The 25,879-nt window shown below is 36.6% G+C and overlaps 1 protein-coding gene across 1 annotated transcript in view; it reads right to left on the minus strand.

Moving 5' to 3' along the window:
* The window catches only part of LOC120314353 (low-density lipoprotein receptor-related protein 1B-like), a gene marked incomplete at its 5' end in the record, with an annotated part of 153,267 nt that overhangs the window by 62,846 nt on the left and 64,542 nt on the right, over positions 1–25,879 (minus strand). Inside the window, 6 exons of the mRNA XM_039357365.1 lie at positions 11,183–11,315; positions 12,237–12,343; positions 16,181–16,310; positions 18,174–18,280; positions 21,980–22,096; positions 22,946–23,065. Of these exons, the coding sequence (XP_039213299.1) occupies positions 11,183–11,315; positions 12,237–12,343; positions 16,181–16,310; positions 18,174–18,280; positions 21,980–22,096; positions 22,946–23,065 (714 nt within the window). The remainder of the gene's footprint in view (positions 1–11,182; positions 11,316–12,236; positions 12,344–16,180; positions 16,311–18,173; positions 18,281–21,979; positions 22,097–22,945; positions 23,066–25,879) is intronic.

Genomic DNA, 25,879 nt, shown 5'->3' on the forward strand with positions numbered 1-25,879 from the left:
ACAACCTTGTGAGGTGGGTTGGGCTGAGAGAAAGTGACTGGACCAAAGTCTCCCAGTCAGCTTTCATGTCTAATGCAGGATTAGAACTCAGAGTTTCCTGGTTTCTAATCTGGTGCCTTAACCACTTGACCAAATTGGCTCTCCATACATTAAAAAATAGTGCCCAAAATTTAGAATAGAACAGAATAGAGTAGAGTAGAGTAGAGTAGAGTAGAGTAGAGTAGAGTAGAGTAGAATAGGAATCCTTATTGTCACTTTAAATGTACATTAATCAGCATACATTAAAATGAAATTTCATTCCATTCAGCTCTCAAAAAATACCATTATTTATATACCCACCTACACACACATGTATGACACAGAGAAACATCAGTCTAGTTCGAATATATACATATACATGGCGGGGGAAAAAGAATCCTGTGAATTTACAAACGGATGGCATAATCTAGTTATAGAATCTAGTAGTTTGGCTATAAATACTTTGAAACCTCCTCCCAGAGACCAACAGAAGCAGACTGTGAAGTGGGCATGTGAGTCTTTAACAATGCTTCAAACTTTAAGCACATAGTGCTTATAAGCAGTATTCTGAATAACAGGAAGCAAGCTTCCTATAAACTTCTCACCTGTCCTTACCACTCTCTGTATGGACCTTCTGTCTGAGGCATCACTACCACCAAAACAACAGTGATGCAGTTTGTTAAAATGCTCTCAACTGTGCCTCTGTAAAAAGTATCCAGGACAGAGGGAGAAAGATGTGTTGTCTTCATCCAACACAAGAAATACAAATGCTGGTTTGCACACTTCACTAAAGATAATGTATGAAGAGACCAAGTCAGATTGCTAGTCACCTGCACACCCAGGTACTTAATACTATTGACCACATCCACAACTGCAGCCTTGATACAAAGTTAAATATAACTATGCTGATTCTTTCTAAAATCAATTGTTTTATTAACATTCAAGGTTATTTTTATTGTATCAGTCCACCAAAGTGTAAGGACCCACCCCACTTTGCATCTTAAGAAGACAGAACTCTTGGAATAATTCTTCCAACAGGAATCCTGTATTAAGAGAAGTGGTTGCAGGCATGCTAGACAGGACTTGGGGTTCAAGCTCTCCCATTCAAGGTTTTAAGGGGTTCCCCAGTAGTCCCACCCAATCAAACCCCCTTCCATTGAGAGTTTCAAGTATCACAATTCCACCCCTTTTCTTCTTTCTTCCGTCTAGATGGAGACTTCAGATAACTACATGAAAGGCAATTACCCTTCTTTGATATGCTAACGCTTAGAGGTCACAATACACACACATTCATCATTCAGCCCTTTGAAGTGTACTGAAGGAAGTGAGGGCCATAAAGCCCCTTTGCTCTCTCCCTTCTCTCCCTCTTATGGCAGAATCCAGAGAAGGCAGAATTGGGAGTTTCTATATTTGATAATTAAAGATGAAATATAATTGGATTCTGACATTCGGCCCCTCTTAAAAATAAGAGAGATCCACCTGAAAGAAAACACAAGTAAAAAATTTAGTCAGGCTTGTTAGGATACTCTGTGTGAAACTTCTTCAATAGCTTCGGGGCTCTGACATGACGTTTATGAACCCACTCATTTTGTGAGGCAGGGAGGTGTTTCCAGGCAACTAGGTACTGAGTTGTTCCATGATATCTCCTAGAGTCAAGGATCTCTTTTATTTCGAAGTGTTGTTCACCCTCCACCATGATTGGAGGTGGTGGGGGGGGGAGATTTTTGGCCGTAGAGGTGACTGATGCTCTCTTTTCAGCAGGCTGCAATGAAAAATTGGGTGTATTTGCCTGAGATTTTTGGGTAATTCTAATTCTACTGTTACTGGATTTATGATTCTTTTAATTGGAAAAGGTCCTATATATTTTGGTCCAAGTTTTTTACAGGGCTGTAGGGATTTTAGGTATTTTGTAGATAAGTACACCATTTCTCCTATAATGAATGGTGTAGGCTCAACCCTTTTTTTATCGGCTTGTGCTTTGTATGCCCGCCTAGCTTCATCTAGTGATTTTCTGACTATTGGCCAGGTGTTTTGTAGGTTTTCCATCCATTCTTTCAGTGAAGGGATCGTTGGTTCTTTTGGGGTTAACTCTGGCATAGGGTTGAAACTTTGGCCGTTGGCTATTTGAAAAGGAGTGTAGCCTGTGCTGGAGTGGACTGCATTATTGTAGGCGACTTCTGCAAAAGGAAGTAAGTCTGTCCAATCACTCTGTTGGAAATTTAAAAAACATCTCAAATATTGCTCAAGTACCGAATGGCAGCGTTCTGTTTGTCCATCTGTCTGAGGGTGATGGCTAGATGTCAGTCCCTGAGTGGTCCCTAAGAGGGATAAAAATTCCTTCCAAAATTCAGACATAAATTGCACTCCCCTATCAGAGATGATGCGTTGGGGTGCCCCGTGCAATCTGTAAATGTGCTGGATGAAAAGTTTTGCTAAGGCCTTTGCAGTGGGAATCTTCTGGCAAGGGATAAAGTGCACCTGTTTGGAAAATAGGTCCGTGACTGTCCAGATAACAGTATTCCCATTGCTTTCTGGCAATTCCACTATAAAATCCATGGCTATTTCCCTCCAGGGGGCTGAGGGACTTGCCACTGGTTGTAATAGCCCTGGCGACTTCCCTTGCAACCTCTTTGCCGATGCACAGGTTGGGCAGCTGGCAACATAACTTCTATGTCCTTTTTTATTGATGGCCACCAAAATTGCCGTTTAATTAAGTGTAAAGTTTTACAAATCCAAAATGCCCTGCTGATTTTGTGTCATGGCAAAGGTGCATGAAAGTTAGTCTTTGAGTTGTTGGTATATATAACTTTTCCCCTACCCAAGGCAACCCGTCTCTCATTGTGCACACATTTTGTTTTTTCTGGAACCATTCATCTGTTTCCAAACTTTTTCTGAATTCAATTCCAGTTTGGCTGTCCAGTTGTGGTTTTAATTTGGCTTGGGTTCTTGTGGTTACTGGTGCTGCCAGTTGTGACTCTGCCATTATTGGTCTAGAGTCTGTGGTTCGTGCGCTGTTATATTGGGGCATGCGAGATAGTGCATCTGCCAGGAAGTTCTTTCTTCCTGGTAAATGTTTGAGCTTAAATTGGAATTGGTGAAAATGCTGGGACCAGCGGGCTTGTTTGGGATTGAGTTTCCTGGAAGTTTTCAGGGCTTCTAAATTTTTGTGATCAGTCCACACCTGGAAGGGGATTTTGTTGCCTTCCACGAACTGTCGCCACGTGAGTAATGCCCAACGTATCCCATAAGCCTCCTTCTCCCATACGGCCAGCGCTGTTCTGTTTCCGTGAGTTTCTTGGATGTATATGCACAGGGTTGCAATACTGCATCATCATTTTCTTGTAATAGCACAGCCCCCACTGCCACATCACTTGCATCTGCCTGTATTATGAAGGGCTTGTCCATGTCTGGGTGCCTTAGTACTGGTTCGGCAGAAAAAAGTCTCTTTAGTCTCTCAAACGCTGCTTGGCACTCCATTGTCCATGTTAGTGGCTGGCTAGGTTTTACTGAGGATGTTCCCTTCGTTTTTAGTAAGTTAGTGAGGGGCAAGGCTATCTGTGCAAATGAGGGGATGAATTGGCGGTAAAAATTTGCAAAGCCCAGGAAACTTTGTAGTTGCTTTCTTGTGCGGGGTGGTGCCCAATCTAGTACTGCTTTGACCTTCTCCGGGTCCATTTCAATGCCCTGTGGGGATATGCGATAGCCTAGGTAGTCTATCCTTTCCTGGTGGAATTCGCATTTTGAGAGTTTGGCATATAGGTGAGCGGCTCGCAGCTTCTTTAAAACCGCTCTGACAAGTTTGACGTGTTCTTCTTTTGTTTCGGTAAAGATAAGAATGTCATCCAAGTAAACAAGGACCCCCTTAAACAGGTGCTCCCTTAGAACGTCATTGATCAATTGCATAAAGACTGCAGGGCCCCCTTGTAATCCAAATGGCAAGACTTTGAATTGATAGCACCCCATGGGGCAGTTAAATGCAGTCTTCCATTCGTCCCCTTCCTTGATTCTCACGCGATAGTAAGCTTCCCTTAGGTCTAGTTTAGAAAAAATTTTCCCTTTCGATAGGTGTGACAGCATGTCTTTCATGAGGGGCAGCGGGTATAGGTTGCTTTCACTGATTGTATTCAGGGCCCTATAATCCACGCATAAACGTAAAGAGCCATCCTTCTTCTCTCTAAAAAGGACCGGGGCAGCCACTTTAGGCTTGGCTGGCTCAATGAAACCTCTCTCCAGGTTTTTTTTTATAAATCTTTCCATTTCCTCCTTCTCCTTTGGGCTCATGGAGTATAATCTGGGCTTCGGGAGTTTTGCCCCAGGCTTGAATTCAATGGTACAGTCTGTGGGTCGGTGGGGGGGGGAGCTCATTCGCCCTCTCCTCACTGAAAACTTCAGCAAGGTCTATATTCCTCTGGTATTTCTGTTAATCTTTTTTCCTCTCCTATGGATGCTTTTTCTATTCTTGATTCTGGTAGCCTCCCTTGGGGTTTTAAGTCCATAGGGTCCCCCTTCGGGAATTTGATTTCTGTCGTCCTCCAATTTACCCAGGGGTTCCATTTTTTCAACCATTCCATCCCTAGAATCATTGGGCATTCCATACCTGGGGTCACCACAAACGTTATGTCCTCTTCATGGTTGCCCAGGGAGAGGTGTATTGGCAGAGTGGCTAGGGTAGCTGGCACCCCCCCTGCTATGGATCCATCTAGCTGGCCAAATGAGATTGGTTGTTCCAGTCTCCTGGATGGGATGCCCAGATTCCCCACTAGTGTTGGGCTAATGAGGCAGCGTGTGCAGCCAGAGTCTATTAAGGCTTTCACCTTCACAGCTTCGGGCATGGGGGGGATTAATATAGTCACTGTTTTGAAGATGGGTGTGATGCATCCACTTACCAGGGGTTCGCCCTCCGAGCTGTCATCTGAGCATCCACCGGCCCTGTGGTGTAGGCTGGAGTTCTTTCCCCTTGGTGAGCAGAGGTGAGGGTTTCTGCAATTTCCATCATTCTCATGGCCGTTTCTTTTGGCTTAGCTGAATACTTTCCGGGTTTGTTGATTGGGGATCTGTCTGGGTTGTGTTGGGGGGCCTTTGAGCGGCATTCTACAGCTCGATGCCCTTCTCTTCCGCACTTGAAACACCCCATTTGCTTCTTGGCTGTATCCAATGATTTCACCGGTTGGTGTGTCAGCTCAGGCGGGGGGCGGCTCCATTGTTTTCCTCGGCGGTGCCTCTTCAATATGTTGATCTCTGCTTCCTCTGCCAAGACGTACCATTCCTCAAGTTGATGTGGGTCCCCTCGGGGCAGGCAAGCATCATATAGATCATAGTTTAGTCCGTCTTTGAAATGGCCAAGGAGGATGTCTTCTGGCCAATTCAGTTTGCTGGCCATGGCCCGGAATTCTTGGGTATACTCAGCCACTGGGCGTTTGCCCTGCCTCATCGTTGTTATTCTTTCACGGGCTTTGTGATCAGCCAGGGGGTCTTCAAATCGTCTTCTCAAAGAGGACATGAAACGGTTGAAGTTACTGAGTTCTGGGGCATTGGAGTCATGCAAGTTCACCACCCAATCCGCGGCTGGTCCATCCAGGGCAGATTGCACGATCCGGATGCGGGCTTTGTCGCTGGGAATGTCCTACCCATATTCCTCCATGTAGCTGAGGACTTGGGTTAGGAAAAACCCCAAGCGTGTTGGCTCCCCTTTGAATTTCACTTCCAACGGTGGACGTCTTGGAATGGATCGGTGCCTTCGTTGTGGGTGGTAGTGTCTTCCGTCCAGATTACCATCTGTGGTCCGGTAGGGGGTGGGGGCTCCTGGATCAGTAGATGTCCCTGGGGTTGCAGGTTCCATGTCCCCCTCGGTGTCTCTCCCTTTGTGGCTCCAGGAACTGGGGCGGCCGTAGGGCTCAGTATTCTCCTCTCCTAGGGAGCTGAGAGTTCTCTTCATCATGTCAATAGCTTTCTCTAGGATCCAGTCTGAGTACGGTACCCAGCTTCCTCCCTCTTCACTTGCGTGCAGGGATTTCTCCATCTCCTGCTTCCATTCTGGTTGTTTGGTCCCCCGTCTCAAGGTCACCTTTCTTGATTCCTTTCTCCACTCACTTTTCTTTCCAACGTTCATCGACCAGCGAGGCTTGTGGTCCTGTGTCTCCACCACTTCTTCTCCTGAGGAATCTGGCCTCTCGGATCCCAACATCTGGCAAGGTTCCAACTGGGTCAGCGGCTCTCTTTCCAGGGAGTTTTCCCCCTCTCTTGCTTCATTGTCTGACATGGTAAATTTTTGCAAAATCCCCCGGCAAGGGTCTCCCTTCCAGGTGGATTAATTTTGCAAGTCCTGTCTAATGTAAGGACCCACCCCACTTTGCATCTTAAGAAGACAGAACTCTTGGAATAGCTCTTCCAACAGGAATCCTTATTAAGAGAAAATGGTTGCAGGCATGCTAGACAGGACTTGGGGTTCAAGCTCTCCCATTCAAGGTTTTAAGGGGTTCCCCAGTAGTCCCACCCAATCAAACCCCCTTCCAGTGATAGTTTCAAGTATCACAATTCCACCCCTTTTCTTCTTTCTTCCGTCTAGATGGAGACTTCAGATAACTACATGAAAGGCAATTACCCTTCTTTGATATGCTTAGAGGTCACAATACACACACATTCATCATTCAGCCCTTTGAAGTGTACTGAAGGAAGTGAGGGCCATAAAGCCCCTTTGCTCTCTCCCGTCTCTCCCTCTTATGGCAGAATCCAGAGAAGGCAGAATTGGAGTTTCTATATTTGATAATTAAAGATGAAATATAATTGGATTCTGACACAAAGTCTTCAACTCCTCCCTATAAGAATTTTCATTATTATCCCGGATAAGACCCACCACTGCCATGTCATCCGCATATTTCACAATATAATTCGTAGCAGATTTAGCACAGCAGTCATGGGTCATCAAGATGAACAGTAATGGATTCAAAACACAGCCCTGTGGGCAACCTATACTCAAAAAGATGGAATTTTTCTTCCAACTCGCACAAACTGGGACCTATCAATAAGGAAGTCAAGTATCCAGCTACGTAAGGAAGCATTAAAGCCTAATAGGCCCAGTTTATTCACCAAATGCTGAGGAATGATTGAATGTCAAATTAAGATCAATAAACAGCATTCACACATGAGTATTCTTCTCCTCCATGTGTGCCAAACTAAGATGAAACACACAAGAAAGTGCATCATCTATTGAGAGGTTTTTTCGATAAGCAAACTGTAATGAGTCAAATGTAGGAGGAAGGCATGAAACAATATAGTTCTTTACAAATCTATTGAAACATTTCATGATAATGGAAGTGAGTGCAACTGGACAGTAATCATTAAGGCATGTAATTATAGACTTTTGGGGGACCAGAACAATGATTGCAGTCTTAAAACATGATGGAACCATGATCTGATGCAACAAAAGATTGAAGATGTCTGTAAGAAAAGAGGCCAGTTGGTCAGCAAACTCCTTAAGTACTTGCCCAGCGATATTATCAGGACCACAGCCTTTCACATGTTGACTTTCCACAAGATCTTCCAAACAGTAGTTGTATCAAAGTTAAGCATCTGTTCATCAGAAAGGGGGACAGCCTTTCTTGCTGAAATGTTAATTGATGCCTCAAACTTCCCAAAAGTATGTTTAGCTTATTTAGAAAATCCATGTCACTCTTACATGCCAGGGAAGCTGCTTTATAATCAGTGTAATTACCAAATTTTTATTTTTTACAGTTCCATGCCAATACATCTTGATGTTCCATTGCTAAATTCTATAACATTTGGAACAAAACTACTGGCATTTTGGAAGATAAGAAGCAAATATAAAGGAGTAGAAGAGAAACAACAAAAGGAAAATGCAAGCATATGTGGAAAGCCATAAACATAAAATTGAATATAGCATAGAAGCTTTACCTATGCTAAATGAAGCACTTCTTCTTTTATGAAAAACTGATTCTGTAAATGTATAGAATTAATTTATTCTTGGAAACTTGGGAAAGGGCCAATACAGTAAAACTTTCCATATACATTTTATTCTGAACCTGAGCATTTCAAATTTGTAGTAAATGTATTTTACTGTATTTCTAAAATAAACATGTGTTCAATGCATATCTGTTACTGCTGGTGTGCTATATTATTTTAAAGCTTTTTATTTTCATTACCCCTAGTATCAGGCACATTAATATACTGTTTTAATATTGCTATTTATAGTATCAGGCTATGGAAATGCTAAATATGAAAAATGTATGCTCTTCATATAATTTGTCAGTTGAAATTAACATAATCAACAATAAATTCCATCTAGACACCTACAGAAATATATTTTTGAAAAAAAACATTTATTTCATTTTTAGATCAAAGTTATTAAATCTTGTTAGCTATTATAGTAAAAATCCTAAACCAATTTCCTTTATTAAATGAAAAATGCATAAATAATGCAAATGCAGCATTTATATTTCAGGAAAACATTCAAATAATCAATTCATAATATCTTTCACATTAGGAATAGATGATAAATTCGCATGCAATGAAACTAACCTGTGCCAGATAAAATAGAATGTATTCTTTCATCTGTACTTTAATGATCAAATGCAGAAGGGTAAAAAAAATGTCACCTTAAATGTATATAACTAAAAAACTTGCTGTTTGATTAACACTATAATGAAACACCTTTTTGCATACTAATTTGAAAACCTGGATTCAAAAGAGATGGATGTAGCAAGAAGGACTCAGGCGAGAATTTCCCTCCCATCAAATTAACTGCTCCAGAAGATGATCAAACTCATTATTGCTATTTAGGAAATTATTGACAACTTGGTTCTTTTGCCAGGCATCCCAGTATTTAGATTTTTATTAAATTTTGATCAGTAGTGGGATTCAAATATGTGAACAACCGGTTTTCTATGTGGATGCCGCTTCCAGAAGTCTGTTCTGGGCCTCGGCAACCAAAAATTAGCTACCGGTTCTGTCTAACTGGTGCAAACCAGCTGAATCCTACCACTGATTTTGATTCTTTCTCTGTCTCTCTCTCTCTCTCTCCCCACCTATATCAACAAGCAACTCTGCAGTGAATGGAATTAAGATAGATGACCAATTGTTTTTATTAACAATTGCAAACATTACAAGAATTAAAATAAAAAGCATCAAGTATTACTAACATGCTGGTAGTAATTCCTGATAGTCATATTATTATTACTATTTTGAAGCTGAATTGTGAATATTTTTTTGCAGTTTGTTATGAATATTTTTATTGCTTTTTTCAGTAGGTCAGATTCACTTTGAACTTATATAGAAGAAGGAAGCATCCCTCAATGGAAAGGGGAGTTAATGATATTTCTTTCTTCCTGAGGTTTCCTATATCCTTTAAAATCTGTGTCAAAGTATTTTGCTGCTAGGAAAAAAAAAAAAGGACAATCGCAATGTGGTACCAGAAATATATTATGCAATGTTGGAAGTCACTTAAAATGCTGTTGTTCCTGCTACTTATTGCAGGGTTGCATAAGTAGAATTCCCTGTATATATAGAATTCTCAGTATATGTAAAAAGGCACCTGACAAACTCTATATAAACTTCCCAAGAAAGAAAAGTAGCCACTATCTGATAATCACTGAGAATAGCTCTGAAGATGATACAATAAATTCTGGGGCCAGCTGCAAAGTGCCATCTTAACTAGTTTAAACTTCAAGAGGAGAAATAAATCTCTACTACTAGTGTCTATTAGTACCTCTTTCCATGAAGAAAAGTAAGAATAATACTGATATCCCCACCATTAGACATTTTCACTAAAACTACTGCAAAACTAAAAATGAAAATTCAAAAGACCATTTCATCTATTTCTGCTTTGGTGTTTCTCATTTCTCATCTGCCATCAGTAATATTGGTTTGTTCATGGTATTATTCCAACATTTATGGAACAGTATGATTTCTTCAATGCTTCTTAGAGCACAGGTAGTCCTCGATTTATGACCACAATTGAGCTCAAAATTTACGTTGCTAAGCGAGACAGTTGGGTGAATTTGCCTCACTTATGACCTTTTTTTGCTACAGTTGTTAAATGAATCACTGCAGTTGTTAAGTTAGTAACATGATTGTAAAGTGAACCTGGCTTCCTTGTTGACTTTGCTTGTCTAGAAAGTTGTAAAAGCTGATCACATGACCACAGGATGCTACAAACATAATTATGAACCAATTGCCAAGCATCCAAAATTTGGTCACGTGACTGGGGGGATGCTGTAACAATCGTAAGTGTGAAAAATGATCATAAGTCACTTTTTTCAGTGTCATTGTAATTTGAACAGTCTCTAAATAAATGGTTGTAAGTCAAGGACTACCTGTAATGTGCTTGTTTTTAATCAATGCTGTTATTACAGGGAAATATTAGTACTAAAGAGGAAAGAATGTTGAATAGAAAGTAAGACAAATTTATTGACATAAGTCTACATTTACAATTATATAAATGTGTTAATATATTTTTATTATTACAAATACAAAAGAATTTAAAAAATCAAGTATATCATTAGATAAACATCATCTGTGAATTCTATTTTTATATAAGTATTATTGCTATAATTAAAAAGAACACTGTGTACATATATTTTGGGAATGTATATGTGAATATGAATACATGTATATATCCACATACACAACATCAATTATAATAGTGTATTTTAAACTATAAATGTCATAAAATATCATAAAAATTAATAATTACAATAATCAGACATCTATCTCTATTCTGTATGAGATAATATAACTCTGTTTATTTGTACTTTATATGTATATAATTAATCTGACTTATATGGTTTCATAATTTCCTTTCTAGAGTAGAAAATAATACATCTGCACTATTTGTAGATAATTCCTAAGATTAAATGCTTTAAAAAATTATCTTACTTGAGAAATGGAAAGGATGCTCTATTTAACTCAGTAGAAAGGCTGATCTGTATAAAGAACATATCTGTATGTTATATCTTGACAAAAAACAAACTGTACCAACAGCTATAGAAAATGTTGTTGGGTGGCTTTGTCCAATTACTTTTTCACAGAGTTGTAGGAGAAAAAATGATGGGAAATCATTTTTGTCTAACCTGGGTTAGACAAAAGATGGGATATACTTTCAGCAAATAACTATAAAAATAGCCAGGAAAAGATGGGGAAAAATTCTCACCTCTGTCACAATTTAGTTCATCACTGTTGTCCACACAATCTTGAATTCCATCACAAAGCCATCGGATAGGTATACAGTATGCTTTATTTTTACATTGAAATTGGTCTTCTTTACATTCTGTTACACAGTGCATCTGTATAAATATACATTCATATGTGGCAGTGATTATTGCCAATCAAGATAGCAGAAGTATAATTGGAGCAACTAGAATTTAACAAAACCAGTTTAATAATTTAATCATTGGTATTTTTTATTGATAAGAGTATGTCATCACAGAATATAAAGTGTTACATTCACAATTTTCATCTGTAAATAATAATCAATATTCAAAAGATCCTTGGCAATAAAAGATTCCTTATTCTTTTCTCTCTCACCCTCATCTCCATATACTCTCAATAAATACATTTTGAAGATTAGGGTATCTTGAAGGAAAATCCAGGGGATTAATCAGAACAGAGAGATCAAATAACCTATGAATTCCTAGTTTATATAGTGGTGAAATTATTTTTTGCAAGACACCAATGAGATAATGCCCACTGATTCTTACACACAAAACAATCAGCCACACAGTTCTATAAACTGTCCTTTATTTATTAATGCATTATTTTGGGGAAACAAAGTCATGTAACTGGGAAGCAACAATAGGCAAAATGAAACTATTTCAGGATAAACATTTTTTAAAAAAATAAAGATAAAAATAAGAAAGGATTTATATACACTTATAATGAAAAAATTACATCTGCAACCCAGCCAGCTAATATTTTTTATTGTAAAAAAAGGATTTAAATGCCTTTAAAAATAATTAGCCAAGTGTATCTTTAATGTACAGTATTCTAGAATTGGAGACTATCATCAAAAGAACACAATTGTTCCTTATATCAATGAAAACATTAATGCTATTATTGAAATACAGAATTAAACTAAACATTGGACCTATGTTTTATGGATAAATTCCTGAGTTAAAAAGCTATTCCACAGTATTGTTATTTTAAATTCAAGTTTCTAAACTTGTAGATGAAAACTTTGGATCAGATTAAGATATTTAATGTCTTACTTCATCGGAACCATCAGGACAATCATATTCTCCGTTGCATCTAAAAGATGCTGAGATACAGCCTCCATTGGCACAGACATATTCACTTGAAGAGCAGGTTGGGGGCGCTGTTTAAGACATAACATTGAAAACAGGCAAATGAAATAACATAATTTCAGATTAATAGATAGATTGCAGATACTATATTTGGGTGTACCTTATCTTAAAAAACCTAGAAGATAATGGCCCTCAATGTACAGAATATGGTCAAGAATATGGGCCAGTATATATTCTTATTTTTTTTCCCATACATCCACTTAGGACTTTAACAACAGAATGGTAAAATGTAGACACAAATACTGTTTGTGAATGATTTCTGTCATTATATACATTTATAAGTGGCTTTAAGGAAATCAATATTTCAGAAGAGATCAAATTTCTATAATTTTTATACAGATTTATTTCATTCAAAATTGCATGAGTGCAAATCTCATTCTTTAAATATTGAGGAAAAACAAACTATACTGCTCAGAGTACATTTGAACTGTTTTCATCTGTAATCAACACATTATTATAACATCTTTCTTCAAACTGTTACCTTGCATTATTATTGAATAATAATTATTTGAATAATTGAATAATAATTATTATCCAATTCCAGGTTGGCTTGACCATTGCACAACCTTACTGACATGATGGAAAGGTGGCCCAATGTTTCAGAAAATTATCAGCTTAGGGAAGGATACTATAGAATCAATCAGAATTATCATTTAAATTGCTAGTGTTTTTTAAGATTTCTCAGCAACAATTTAGGAAAAATGCAGTCAGTTCGCATTCAAAGACTCTATATTTTAAAAATTTACTCGAATATTAATTTTAAGGTCCTAAAATACACTGTATCAAATCTATTTTGATTCCCAAAAGCCAATGGTACAATTCTATGTGAAAGTGTATTATGACATGTTTCCATATTAAGGCTGTGTTTTATTCAAAAACAGTTTCTAAGAACTGAATGCATTTGGGTCAATATAAAAAGGGAAAAAAATGACATTGCCATAGGTGTATACTATAGGCTACCCAACCAAACAGAGGAAATAGATGGACTTTTTGCTAGTCTGTTAACTAAGATATGTAGGAAGCAAATCACAATAGTAATGGGGGACTTTAACTACCCTGACATCAACTGGGAGACAAACTCTGCACCAAGTGGAAGATCAAATAGATTCCTGACAAACCTAGCAGACAACTTTATCTCCCAAAAAGTAGAGAAGGGAACTAGGAGATCGGCCATAATGGACTTAATTCTTACTAAGAGAGATGAAATGATAGAAGGTGTTGAAGCCACAGGAACCTGGGGTGTGTGTGATCATGCAATATTGGAATTCAACATTATGCAAGCACAAGCAATAGAACATAGTCAAGCTAGAGTCTTAGAATTTAAGAGAGCTAATTTCAATAAACTTAGAGCTTGGGAAGGATTCTGTGGATGAGAATCCTCAAGGAGACAACAACTCAAGAAGCTTGGGAAATTTTGAAAAGTGAGATTATGAAAGCCCAGTCTAGCACAATACCAATGAAGAAGAAAAATAAAGGCTCTCAAAAGAAACCAGGATGTCTGCATAAAGAACTCTCTGATAAATTGAAAGACAAAAAGAACAAACATAAAAAGTGGAAATGGGCACATAACTAAGGCAGAATATCAGCAAATAGCCCGAGCCTGCAAAGATGAAGTGAGGAAAACTAAGACTCAAAATGAACTAAGGCTTGCGACAAAAGTAAAAAAATAACAAAAAATGCTTCTTTCAACACATAAAAAAAGAAAAAAGTTAAGGAAATAATTGGTCCATTAGTGGGAGAAAGTGGCAAGAAGGTGACAAGCAACAGGGTGAAAGCAGAACTATTCAACTAGTTTTTTGCATCTGTCTTTACACAAAGGGAAAAAGCAGTCTAGCCTATCAAAAACAGTACCATAAAAAACAGATTAGAAACACAAGTTAACATAGGCAAGAAAATGGTAAGCGAGTTCCTGTCCACCTTAAATGAGTTCAAATCACCAGGACCAGATGGATTACACTCCTAGGTTCTGAAGGAACTGGCAAATGTTCTGGGCCCAGTGCTCTTCAACATATTCATCAATGATTTGAATGAGAATATCGATGAGGAACTCATCAAATTTGCAGATGACACCAAGCTAGCAGGAATAGCCAACACTCCAGAAGATAGGCTTAGGATACAGAAGGATCTTGACAGACTTGAACATTAGGAACTATCTAACAAAATGAAATTCAATGGTGAAAAAATAAGGTTCTACATTTAGGCAAGAAAAACCAAATGCAGTTATAGTATAGGTGGTACCTTACTCAATAGTAGTAACTGTGAAAGGGATCTCAGAGTCCTAGTGGACAATGGCTTAAATATGAGCCAGCAGTGTGCTGCAGTTGCCAAAAAAGCCAAAAGTGCCAAGCTGCATTAACAGAGGGATAGAATCAAGATCATATAAAGTGTTAATACCACTTCACAATGCCTTGGTAAGGCCACACTTGGAATATTGCATCCAGTTTTGGTCACCATGATATAAAAAAGATGTTGAGACTGTAGAAAGAGTACAGAGAAGAGTAACAAAGATGATTAGGGGGTTGGAGGCTAAAGCATATAAGGAACAGCTGCTCGAATTGGGTATGTCTAGTTTAATGAAGAGAAGGACGAGGGGGGACATAATAGCAGTGTTCAAATATCTCAGGGGTTGCCATAAAGAAGAGGGAGTCAGGCTATTCTCCAAAGCACCTGAGGGTAGAACAAGAAGCAATGGATGGAAACTAATCAAGGAGTGAAGCAACCTAAACTAAGAAAAAAATTCCTGACAGTTAGAACAATTAATCAGTGGAACAACCTGCCTCCAGAAGTTGTGAATGCTCCAACACTGGAAGTTTTTAAGAAGAGACTGGATAGCCATTTGTTTGAAATGGTATCCTGCCTGAGCAGGGGGTTGGACTAGATGACCTCCAAGGTCCCTTCTAACTTTTAATTTTATATTATTGTTATTGTTATTATTACTGTTATCATTGCTATTGTTATTATTATTAATTTTGGACCTCAAGCATGCAGCTTCACTAAAATTATATTAAAAGGCTCCATTCTTGTCTTTGAGAGATCATATAGTGAGAAATAGATTCCTTTTTACATGGGTATATCAATTAAAACAAACCCAGATGAATGTCAAGAACAAAACAAAATCACAGAAAAAATGTTGAAATTATATATAAGTGTGCAAATTATTAATATACATATAATAAACATTGATATGGATATGTGGTATAATTTTAAAAATGCTTATGAGATAATAAACTACAACATCAAGATGAAAGTATAATGATACAGCAGAACATAATGTAAGGTAACTCATAATCTAGTGAAGAGAATTTGAGCCAAGGTGTTATAACAGTTAAGGTACCAAACTAGGATTGGATAAATTTAGATTCGAGTCCCCCCAGCTATAAAGTCTCACTTTTTCTTAACCCAAACTACTTCACTATCTTGTAACCATGAAGAATTACTGGAAGATGTTGCAGCAAGTTTTTGAATCCCTAAAGCAGGGGTGTCAAACTCAATCTCGTCACGTGATGTATCGTGACATATCGTGATGTTTTTTGCTTTTGAGTAGCTGGGGTGGGCATGGCCTGCATGTGACACATCCGGCCTGTTTGACACCCCTGTCCTAAAATAAATAAGTTTTTGTAAATCAACAGTAAGGCCTCAGTGTAGGCTTGGAAGAGAATGACTAGGTAATCATGCTGCAGATAATATATATCTATATATCTATATGTCTCTATCTATCTATCTATCTATCTATCTATCTATCTATCTATCTATCTATCTATCTATCTATCTATCTATCAAGAAATCTAATATTATTTTTCATATAATGGCATAAGTATTCAGATAATTAATAATGGGTAAATGGTTACCTGATTCACAATTCTTCTCATCCTCTCCCAGTATGCAGTCATCATATCCATCACATTTCCATTTTGCTGCTATGCAATGACCATTGGAACACTGAAACTGGTCTTTTAAGCACTCAGAGTCACAATATCTCTGATATAAAAACAGTGCAACTAATTTAATTTATATAATACCAATCAAATGTATTTGCAAGTAAAAGCTGGCCTTAAAGTTATTGGAGAATTCTTTGATTTTTACAACTGCAATAAGAATTGTCAATATTTTTAACAGTTACAAAAATAACTATCTGTAAAAAGATAGACTGACATAATTACATTTATTTTGTTCTTTATTTTTTTTTTTTTAAATATATATTCTGCCTTTCCTCAAAGCAGTGAGCAATGATGGCAGTTGTATCACATGTAATATTTTGAGTAGTGGAAATACATATACCCTCAGTGCTTATAGGGTTAAATCTTAAACTTGTTGTTTCTTTAGATGAAGGACATATTAATCTCAATTGAATCATATCTGTTAGCATTTTTCCTATAACATTTACTAATTCATCACAACAGATCTCCTACTTTTCCAGAGCAGCCAGTGTAGGAGGTGGGTCTGCCTATTTCTTGTTTGTGTCCAGTTCACATGTCTTTACCAGTAATTCTGAATCATTATATATCCATAAATCAACAGATTCTTTTTTAAAATGTGTTTTTGATAGATTTAGTTATCTCTTTGTATTAGCCATTGAAACATAATGTTCATGGGGCAAGTTTCTGGAATTGCTCACATTTTCCAGCAATTGGGCTTAGAAAGAATTTTTGGGCAACAGCAAGCTTATTTGATCAGAAATAAACATGTATTTGATTGTAAACTACCCAGGGTCACTTACTGTAGTTGAGATGGGTAGTATAGAAATTTCATAAACAAAATAATAATAAATAAATTGCCTACATTTTTAAAACAATTTTAGGCTAAAAAGTATTCTTTAAAGTCTTGCTGCCACAGTCCCAGAATGACATAGCATTTATAACATGAAGTTATCTCTTCTCATTCTGGTTTTATTTCTTGGCAATGAAGTGTCCTAGGGACCATTATAGCCCATCACTTTCTCACTGGACAAACCCTTTTATTTAATGATAGTATTGCCTAAATAGATGTTATGATTTCTTTTGAAAAGTAAAGACTGTTGTGCTGATGTAAAGAATTATAGTTTATTTTTGAGCCCAATCCACCATTGTTTTCTTGTTATTTATATTCGTCTTCTTTACTTTTTCTCTTTGTCCTTTATCACTTACCCATTCACAACTATCTCTCACTCCAGATTTTCTCCTCCCCAATACCCTTATTAGGAAGTACCTTATTGGAATACAAATAAACTCTCCTTTCATCATATTTCTCACATTCATTTATCTGGAAATAAAACCACCTATTTTTGTGTTTGGACAGAGTATTAAGAAGGGGAAGTATATTTCCTGGTTTTCTTTTCTCTCAGTTATTCATTTTTGCCTGTTAAAATGCAGTCTTTTCTTCCTCCAAGCATCTAGAAATCAAAGTGCAGGCTCTTCACTTGCTGACACAAGGCCATTCACACTACTCATGCATTATCCAGGTATCGTGATTGGAGCATGTCATCAAAGGCAACCTTTTCTCCATGGTTATTGTACAGATTGGATGTCAGTATGCGTGATGGTTTTTGTTTTACTATCTATTGTCCATTATTGTCTCTGCTCCAAACAATAAGACATACTTTTATTCAGGGATCATCCTTCCCAATTAATTCCCAATTCCCAATCACTGATTTTTAAATTCAGAAAGTTGTTTTTATGGTTTTCCTAAGTAAACTGCCCAAAGTAATGCATACTGTAATCTTTTATGCCTTGCAGATGGTATATGTGACCTATAGTCTTCCCTCTGGATTTCTTACACTGTTATGACTACCTGATTCCTCATGATGTACCTCCAGTAAGTAACAAAATAGATGATTTGGAAATCTACAACCAAATACTACTTTACCTCATCTGAACCATCTGCACAGTCATAATCACCATCACACCAGAATCTTGCAGACATGCAGTCTCCATTTGAGCAGTGAAAATCCTTCTGAGTGCATGTCTGTGGTTCTGAAAAAAGGAAAAATTCTCTAAAGTCTAATCATTTCAACTGCTTGTTTCTCTCAGTTCTTAAACAGGAACATACTACCTGCTTGTTACTGAAATATAAATGATGAACGGAGAAATAGGAATCTGAGGTGCTATGCGTGCTGCCTTGAACGTTTGATGGAACAGTGGGATATAAATCCAATATAGGAATAAATACTCTGCTTCCACTCTGGTTCCTCTACAACTGATATTTGCTGCTTAATGTTCCCAACTCAGAAATCACACTGAGTTTTCAAAACTGACAGCCTTTGATAAATTTGGTTTCTATGAATTATCCAATCACTTTTTAAAAGCAAGAAATTAATGGCCATCGTCACATTTTATGGTTGAATTCCTCAGGTTATATATGGATTCTGGCAAAGAATTGCTTTCTTTTGCCTGCTTTAAATCTTCCTCTAATCAAATTCACTTGATAGCTCCCAGTCCTAATGCTTTAAAAGAGGGGGGGGGGGAAACCTCTACTAGTCACTTTCTACAGATCATAGATACCATATTTTAAAGTGAAGGGAACTAAAATTCTTACTTCTTAAAAGCAGAAAGAAAAGGGACTGAGCACAATTCCTAAGAGAATCATGGTTTTCCATTAATTTATCCCTGAGGTGAATTGGGCTGAAAGATGTTTCTTCAAGTCATCCCCTGAAACTTATAGTCGAGTGGGAACACCTAAGTCACTGGCGTCTAAGTCGAACACCTTAGTCATTATGTTCCTTTTCATATAGATTATAATTAGGAAGAGGAAAACTGGAATTTATGTCCTGTACAACTGAAATACATAAATGACTTGGAATGCCAAAAGCATGACGAAAATGCCTTACAAGGATTCTAACAATCTGCTGGAACCAAGACATCACAGACACTTTATATTATGTCATTTCTTTCTGCAATAAAATCCTGCCTCAATCCATAGAAATTCCAAGTGATTTACAAAAAAATAAAACATTATAAAACAATAACAAACACTATCCAATTATTATAGTAACAGTAGATTACTTTAACCATAGTTGCACCATAGCTTGATATAAGGACATTGCAGTGTTGGATTTTTTTTTTAAACTTCAGCCCAATTCCTAATGGACTCTACAGTGGAATTTCCCTTGTTCCCAATTGCTGCACCATAATTTCACTGAACTATCCACTATGACCCTAATTATGACATAAGATATAGGCACTTTAAACCACATCAATTGATATTTGAATTAGCTTACTTTGTCCCCCAATGTACATGTGTTTATACTGCTTTAAACAACATTGCATTTGCCATTTGGTTGACCAAATTTGAAGAGTTCCTTCTAGACTTTTTCACAGCCATTTTTGTTGATTGAATTGTTTGGTATCTTCTGCAAACCATGTCAGATCACTGTTTACTCCTAAATTAGGATAATTGATCAAAATGAAAAGCACTGGTCTCAGCATTGAACCTTGAGAGTTTCTACTTACTACTGAAAAAAAATGCTAATTTATTCCTATACTGCTTTCTGTCTGACTAATTAGCAATCCCCCCCCAAAAAAAATGGCGGGACTGCTTTAGTCATAACACAAAAGCTTTTGATAAGGAATTTTATCAAAGACTTTGGAATATCCTCTAATAATTTATAGGCTTCAAAAAATGTGGCAAAATTGTTGTATAGTTCAGCTGATTTCGGTATAGGTATGATGAAGTGGCTTTTGTCTGCAATTTTAATAATAATGTATTTTAGTATATTAGCAAAAAAAAATCAATATATTTTTGCTATTGTAGATTAAAATGGCAACACATTAGGAATTGATTTAAGTACTAGGACATGGCAAGCAAAATGTCTGTAAAGGAACAGGGATGGAATTTAGGGTGGGGATTGCTGAATTGTGACTGGCAAAATTCTCTGGAGAAAGGAGAGATTGTGAGACTGCCCACATGTACTCCAGAGAGCCATTCCTCAACAGTAGACTTCAGGAGCCATGGTCAGTTTAATCAAGCATCTAAGAATTGAGGAATTCCATCTAAGATCACAATCATAATGTAGCCTTTATAGACAGAAAGCTTGACCAAGCATTCTGTTGAATAATTTTGTAATGTTTTTTTTAAATATTAAGAACATTTAGAACAAGTTTTTATCACATTTACCGAATCAGTCTCCTCCTTAATGAAACAAGTTTTAAGTATAAGTTTAAGATTTTTATTTTTTTTAAAAAAAATACTTTTTGGAATAAAGAGCAAAAGGGTATTTAAAATGTTGATTTTGGAAAGTTAAAAATAGACTAAAGGTCCAGATGGATTTGAAATAAAACTTTGAAATTAACTATAACAATCTTTCCTGTAGGGAAATTATTATTCTTTGGATTCCTTAGTGGGGAAAAGGGTGGGAAGGAGTAGGGAAACATGATAGGATGGGACTTTAAAGGTTGGACCTTAGAAATTGTTAGCATAAATTAAAGTTTTCAATTAAATGAGAAGAATACTTAAACTCACCTTGTTAATACACAATGGAGTAAACTATTTTAATAGTTAATAGACTTTTTAAATGATATTTGTGAATAATGGATTCAGAAGTTAATTTTAAGAACGTCTGGAACAGATGGAATGTAAATGATGTTACAGATGAGCAAGCTCTACCAAACTAGATTGAAATGATTTGATTTGAGTGTGGGCTTAAAAATGACAACTTTCAAGAATGATATGGAAAAAGATATTACATTGGACATACAATGAAACCAGCTTATGTGTTAATAATTAAAAGGGACATAGAAGTAACAAACCAGAAAAGTGAATTGGATATCTTTTATATACTGGATTTAAAAAAAAAATCCTAATGAGCCATGAGGGCAGTTGGAGTGAGAGAACGTGATTGGCCCAAAGTCACCCAGCCTGTTTTTCACACCTCAAGCCAAACTAGAATTCACAGTCTCCTGGTTTCTATGCTACCATACCAACAAACAAAAAATTAGACACAAAACCCCTAAGTTTATTTATTTAATCAAGATTAAAATAGATATTCAGGAACCTTTAAAAAATTTTTGCTATGTAGGATTGAATTATGAGGTTTTAAGATTTTGTTTATAGTTAAGAGATGAGATATGGGAAGAAAAGAGAATTTATTGTATTTTAAAAGAAGGTGATAAATTATTAAAATTGTTTACTCTTGTGATGAGGGGAAAATTTTATATATATATCTCTTCTGCAGTTTCTAATTTTTAAATTTTTATTCTTACATCTTTTAATTTATATTAGTTTTTTATGTTTTCAATTGTAATCTTTCATAAAATTATTATAAAATTGGGAATTATTTAAGCGCCCATAATATTTTAATGAGGCTAGAACATTTTTAGAAAAAATAAATTATTAAAATAGAAAATTATAATCAGCAGATTTTATCTTTAATATTATTAATAATTTATCTAAAGTATTAAGGTAAAATAAATGCCTTTTAAAAATAGCAGAAACAAGACTATAACTGCTTTCCCTTTTTTGGTAGAATGATTTACAAATTTACAATTGTATGAGCGTTGCAGTTCAATTCTCACCAGGCTCAAGGTTGACTCAGCCTTCCATCTTTCCCAGGTCAATAAAATGAGGACCCAGACTGCTGGGGGCAATATGTTGATTCTGTAAACTGCTTAGAGAGTGCTGTAAATCACTGTGAAGTGATATATAAGTCTAAGTGCTATTGCTATGACATTACTTACTGCAGTTTTCTTCATCAGAATTGTCACCACAATCATTTTGACTATCACATCGCCAATGATCTGGAATGCAGTTGCTATTCTTGCACTGGTATTCATGAGGGCCACATGTCTTTTTATCTGTCACAAAAATTTATACTATTTTTGTTAACATACTTCTAAATATGCATGACCGTAAATAAGAAAAATGCATTGCAAATTACCAGTTATCACATTTTAAACAACATTTCAGAAGTAAAAGCAATAAATACTAAAAAAAGAACCATACTACAATGCAAACTTTATAAGGAGAAGGGGAGAGAAAGAGAAAAAATAACTTTTGGATTAAATCTTTTGATAAATAAACTAAATTTCTGGGTTGTATCAGTATAATTTAGATAAATTTTGGAATAAACCAATTTTACTCCATTAACACCCCTAGATAAAACAATCTATTTTGGCATTAAACTGCACTAAGAAATAATGCAGCAAAATGTGTCATCCTCAATCTTTCATGGAATTTATGAATTCATTTGACAGTAAATAACAGAATGTTTAATGTATTAACATCATTATGACATTACATTATAATCTGATATTCTTCTGTTAGTGAAAGTAAGGAGAAGAAGAAAATGATCAAAGGCAAGTTGCATTAATTCAGTTACAGTGGCAATGAGTGCACAATTGGAAGATCTGAAGTTAGGGACAAATCGTTAAGGGCAGAAACAGACTAGAAGTCCTCCAAGGTCCCTTATTTTGTTATTCTACTAAGAATCAATCTATGAGGTCATAATCAATCAACAAACAATCAATCTTCTGATTGATGGGTGGCCATATCAATTAGATAAATAAATGTCATAAGGCATTATAAGCAAAATGATTCTTCAGGTTGATAGCCAATAATATTATTTTTCTAAATATGCCAATTTTGAATAAATAAGAAAATCATAGGAAAAATTAAATTTCCTATTAGTTGTTTACAGTACTCACCACAATTTGCTTCATCAGATCCATCAGCACAGTCTGGATCCTCATCACACACCCATAGTTTAGAAATACAGTGCTTTGTGGTTTTACACTGAAAATGGTCAGGAGAACAGCTGTTTTCCGCTTTAAAATAAAATATGAAAGAGGTGTATTTATAAAATGAATTAAGATGATCAGTCAGCATCAAAAAGTGTTTTTAAATTCTATATATCTTTTTGAATGCCTTTTTAACCCAGCTATTAAAAATAAGCTATTACTTCAAACTAATTTATCAAAGTAAATTCAGCAATATACTTTATTGCAAGGTATAGTACTTTAACAAAATATATTATATTTGATTAATATAAAGATACACTGTCCTTTTATACTGAATTTAAATATCTTATTAAATATAAGGTCTTTGGTTGTTCGGGTTTTCTCCCGCGTAAAATTGGAAGTGTCCTGGCGACGTTTCGACGAAGTCCCATGCGTCATCTTCAGGCTGGTGTTTTCAGCTTCGTGCTACGAGCAGCAAAAAAAAAAAAAAAAAAATCTCAGATTTTTTTGCTGCTCGAAGCACGAAGCTGAAAACACCAGCCTGAAGATGACGAATGAAACTTCGTCGAAACGTTGCCAAGACACTTCCAGTTTTATGCGGGAGAAAACCTGAACAACCAAAGACCTACATACAAATACCCGCGAAAACCTCAGAAAACAAATATATATATATATATATATATATATATATATATATATATATATATATATATATATATTTTCTGAGGTTTTCGCGGGTGTTTGTATGTAGGTCTTTGGTTGTTCGGGTTTTCTTCCGCGTAAAATTGGAAGTGTCTTGGCGACGAAGTCCCATTCGTCATCTTCAGGCTGGTGCTTTCAGCTTCGTGCTTCGAGCAGCAATGTGTGGTCTTAGCTGTTTCTTCCTTTTAACTGCCAGTGGGGGTATGAACTGATTGGGTGGGAGCTTGGCTGTGTTCTGATTGGGTGGAGGTGTGTTCTGATTGGTTAGGGGCGTGGCTGTGCTCTGATTGGCTGGGGGGTTGGCTGTGCTCTGATTGGCTGGGGGGTCGGCTGTGCTCTGATTGGCTGGGGGAGTGTTCTGTTTGGTTGTGCTCAGGTTAGTCTGAGTTGCAGAGGGGTTTAAGATTTTGGGCTGCCTTGCTATTTTTTGGCTTCGCGTTTGTGGTCGTGCCTCATTTTCATGGAGGGTGTCAGTTTGCTTCATGTATGGATTGGAGGGCTTTAAAGTGGCTAATGATGCAGCTCTGGTCTGGCTTCTGGTTTGTGGTCGTGCCTCATCATCGGTGCGGCTTTGGGTTTGCTTTTTGCGTGGATGTGTGGTGGTGACATCCTGTGTGGTTTTTGTGAGTGTGGGTCTGGTATCATTTTTTGTGTTAGGGAGTCGTTTGTCAATAAGGGCGGGTTTCCAAATGGCTGGTAGGCGGGAGGTATCATCTCGCTTGTTCATGCTGTGTGGGCGTTTTTCTATCTCGATGGCTTCTCTGATTATTCTGTTATTAAAATGTTCACTTTTGGCAATGGTTCTGGTATTTTTAAAGTCAATTTCATGTCCTGTGGCTTTAAGGTGTTGGACCAGGGAAGATGTTGGTTCCTCTTTTTTGACTGAGTTCTTATGTTCTTCAATGCGTGCACTTATTCTTCTGTTGGTTTGTCCGATGTATGTGGTGGGACAAGTGGTGCATGGGATTTCGTATACTCCTTGATTTTCTAATTCAATTTTATCTTTGGGGTTTCTAAGGATGGTGGATATTTTTCTGTTTGTGCAGAATGCTGTTTTGATGTTGTGTTTATGGAGGATCTTACTGATTCTGTCTGTGGTGCCTTTTATGTATGGGAGGAGGGCTTTGCCGTTTTCTTGTTCTTCGTCTTGGATTTTAGTGGGGGTTTCTTTTTGGATTAGGTTTGTAATCTTATTTCTTTGGAATCCATTGGATGTTAGTACATTGGTGAGAGTGTGTAGTTCGGTTTTTAGGTGTTGTTCGTCAGCTAAGCGTTTTGTTCTGGAGATGAGTGTCTTGGCTACATATATATATATGCCTTTGAGGGTGACTGCCTGGACTAGTCCCTGCTGTTTTCATAGCTAAGGTTTTTTTTTGTTTTTGTTCTGAAATTACCATTCTCTCCTTCCTAAGGTTGAAATAAAGTAATTGGCCTCAAGTCGTCCAGCTGTCTTTGTGCCTAAGGCAGGACTAGAACTTACAATCACTTGGTTTCTAGCCTAGTGCCTTAACCACTACCCCAAACTCACTCTCATATATGGTTATTCAAAAGTAAATCAAATTGGATGAGTTTGTTCCCATCATATAGGATCCTACTTTTAATTATTTTACTTTAATATAATTTAGTAGTTTAATCTATTTTTAGGACTTGAATTTGACTAGACAAGTGGAAAATAGCATTTATAGAAATAAACTATATACAACCTTTTTTTAAAAAAAAAAACATTCTTTTGAATGTTTCCTGCCATTGATATTAGTATTAGCTAGCATACTGAATTAACTTTGGTAAGAACCAACAGTATCTGTCCAACATCTGGATCTTAACACTTAGACTATGACTTATTTTGTTTCTTACCATAGATATTCCCAGATATTCAGCTGGATATTATTCCCTCTGTGCTAAATAAAACTGTTATATTATAAAACCACGTGTAAACCAGGGCATTATTGTTTGTTCGAAAAAACAGCTGTTAAAAATAAGTGCTTAGTAGTAACATTTACTATCTACATATTTACATAAATTTAGAGACTGACTAAAAGTGTAATTGCATACAACAGCAGACTGATGATGCCAGATCCCAAATCAGTAAATAACTTGACCGGGAAATTTCATATAAAAGTTTTTTAAAAAAGAGCGTTAAGTCTTGTGGAATCCCACAGATAAAAGGCATTCATCACCTCCATCAATATTGACAAGAAC

Source organism: Crotalus tigris, unplaced genomic scaffold (genome assembly GCF_016545835.1).
Source record: "Crotalus tigris isolate CLP2741 ecotype Arizona unplaced genomic scaffold, ASM1654583v1 scf7180000018897.258386, whole genome shotgun sequence".
Lineage (NCBI taxonomy): Eukaryota > Metazoa > Chordata > Lepidosauria > Squamata > Viperidae > Crotalus > Crotalus tigris.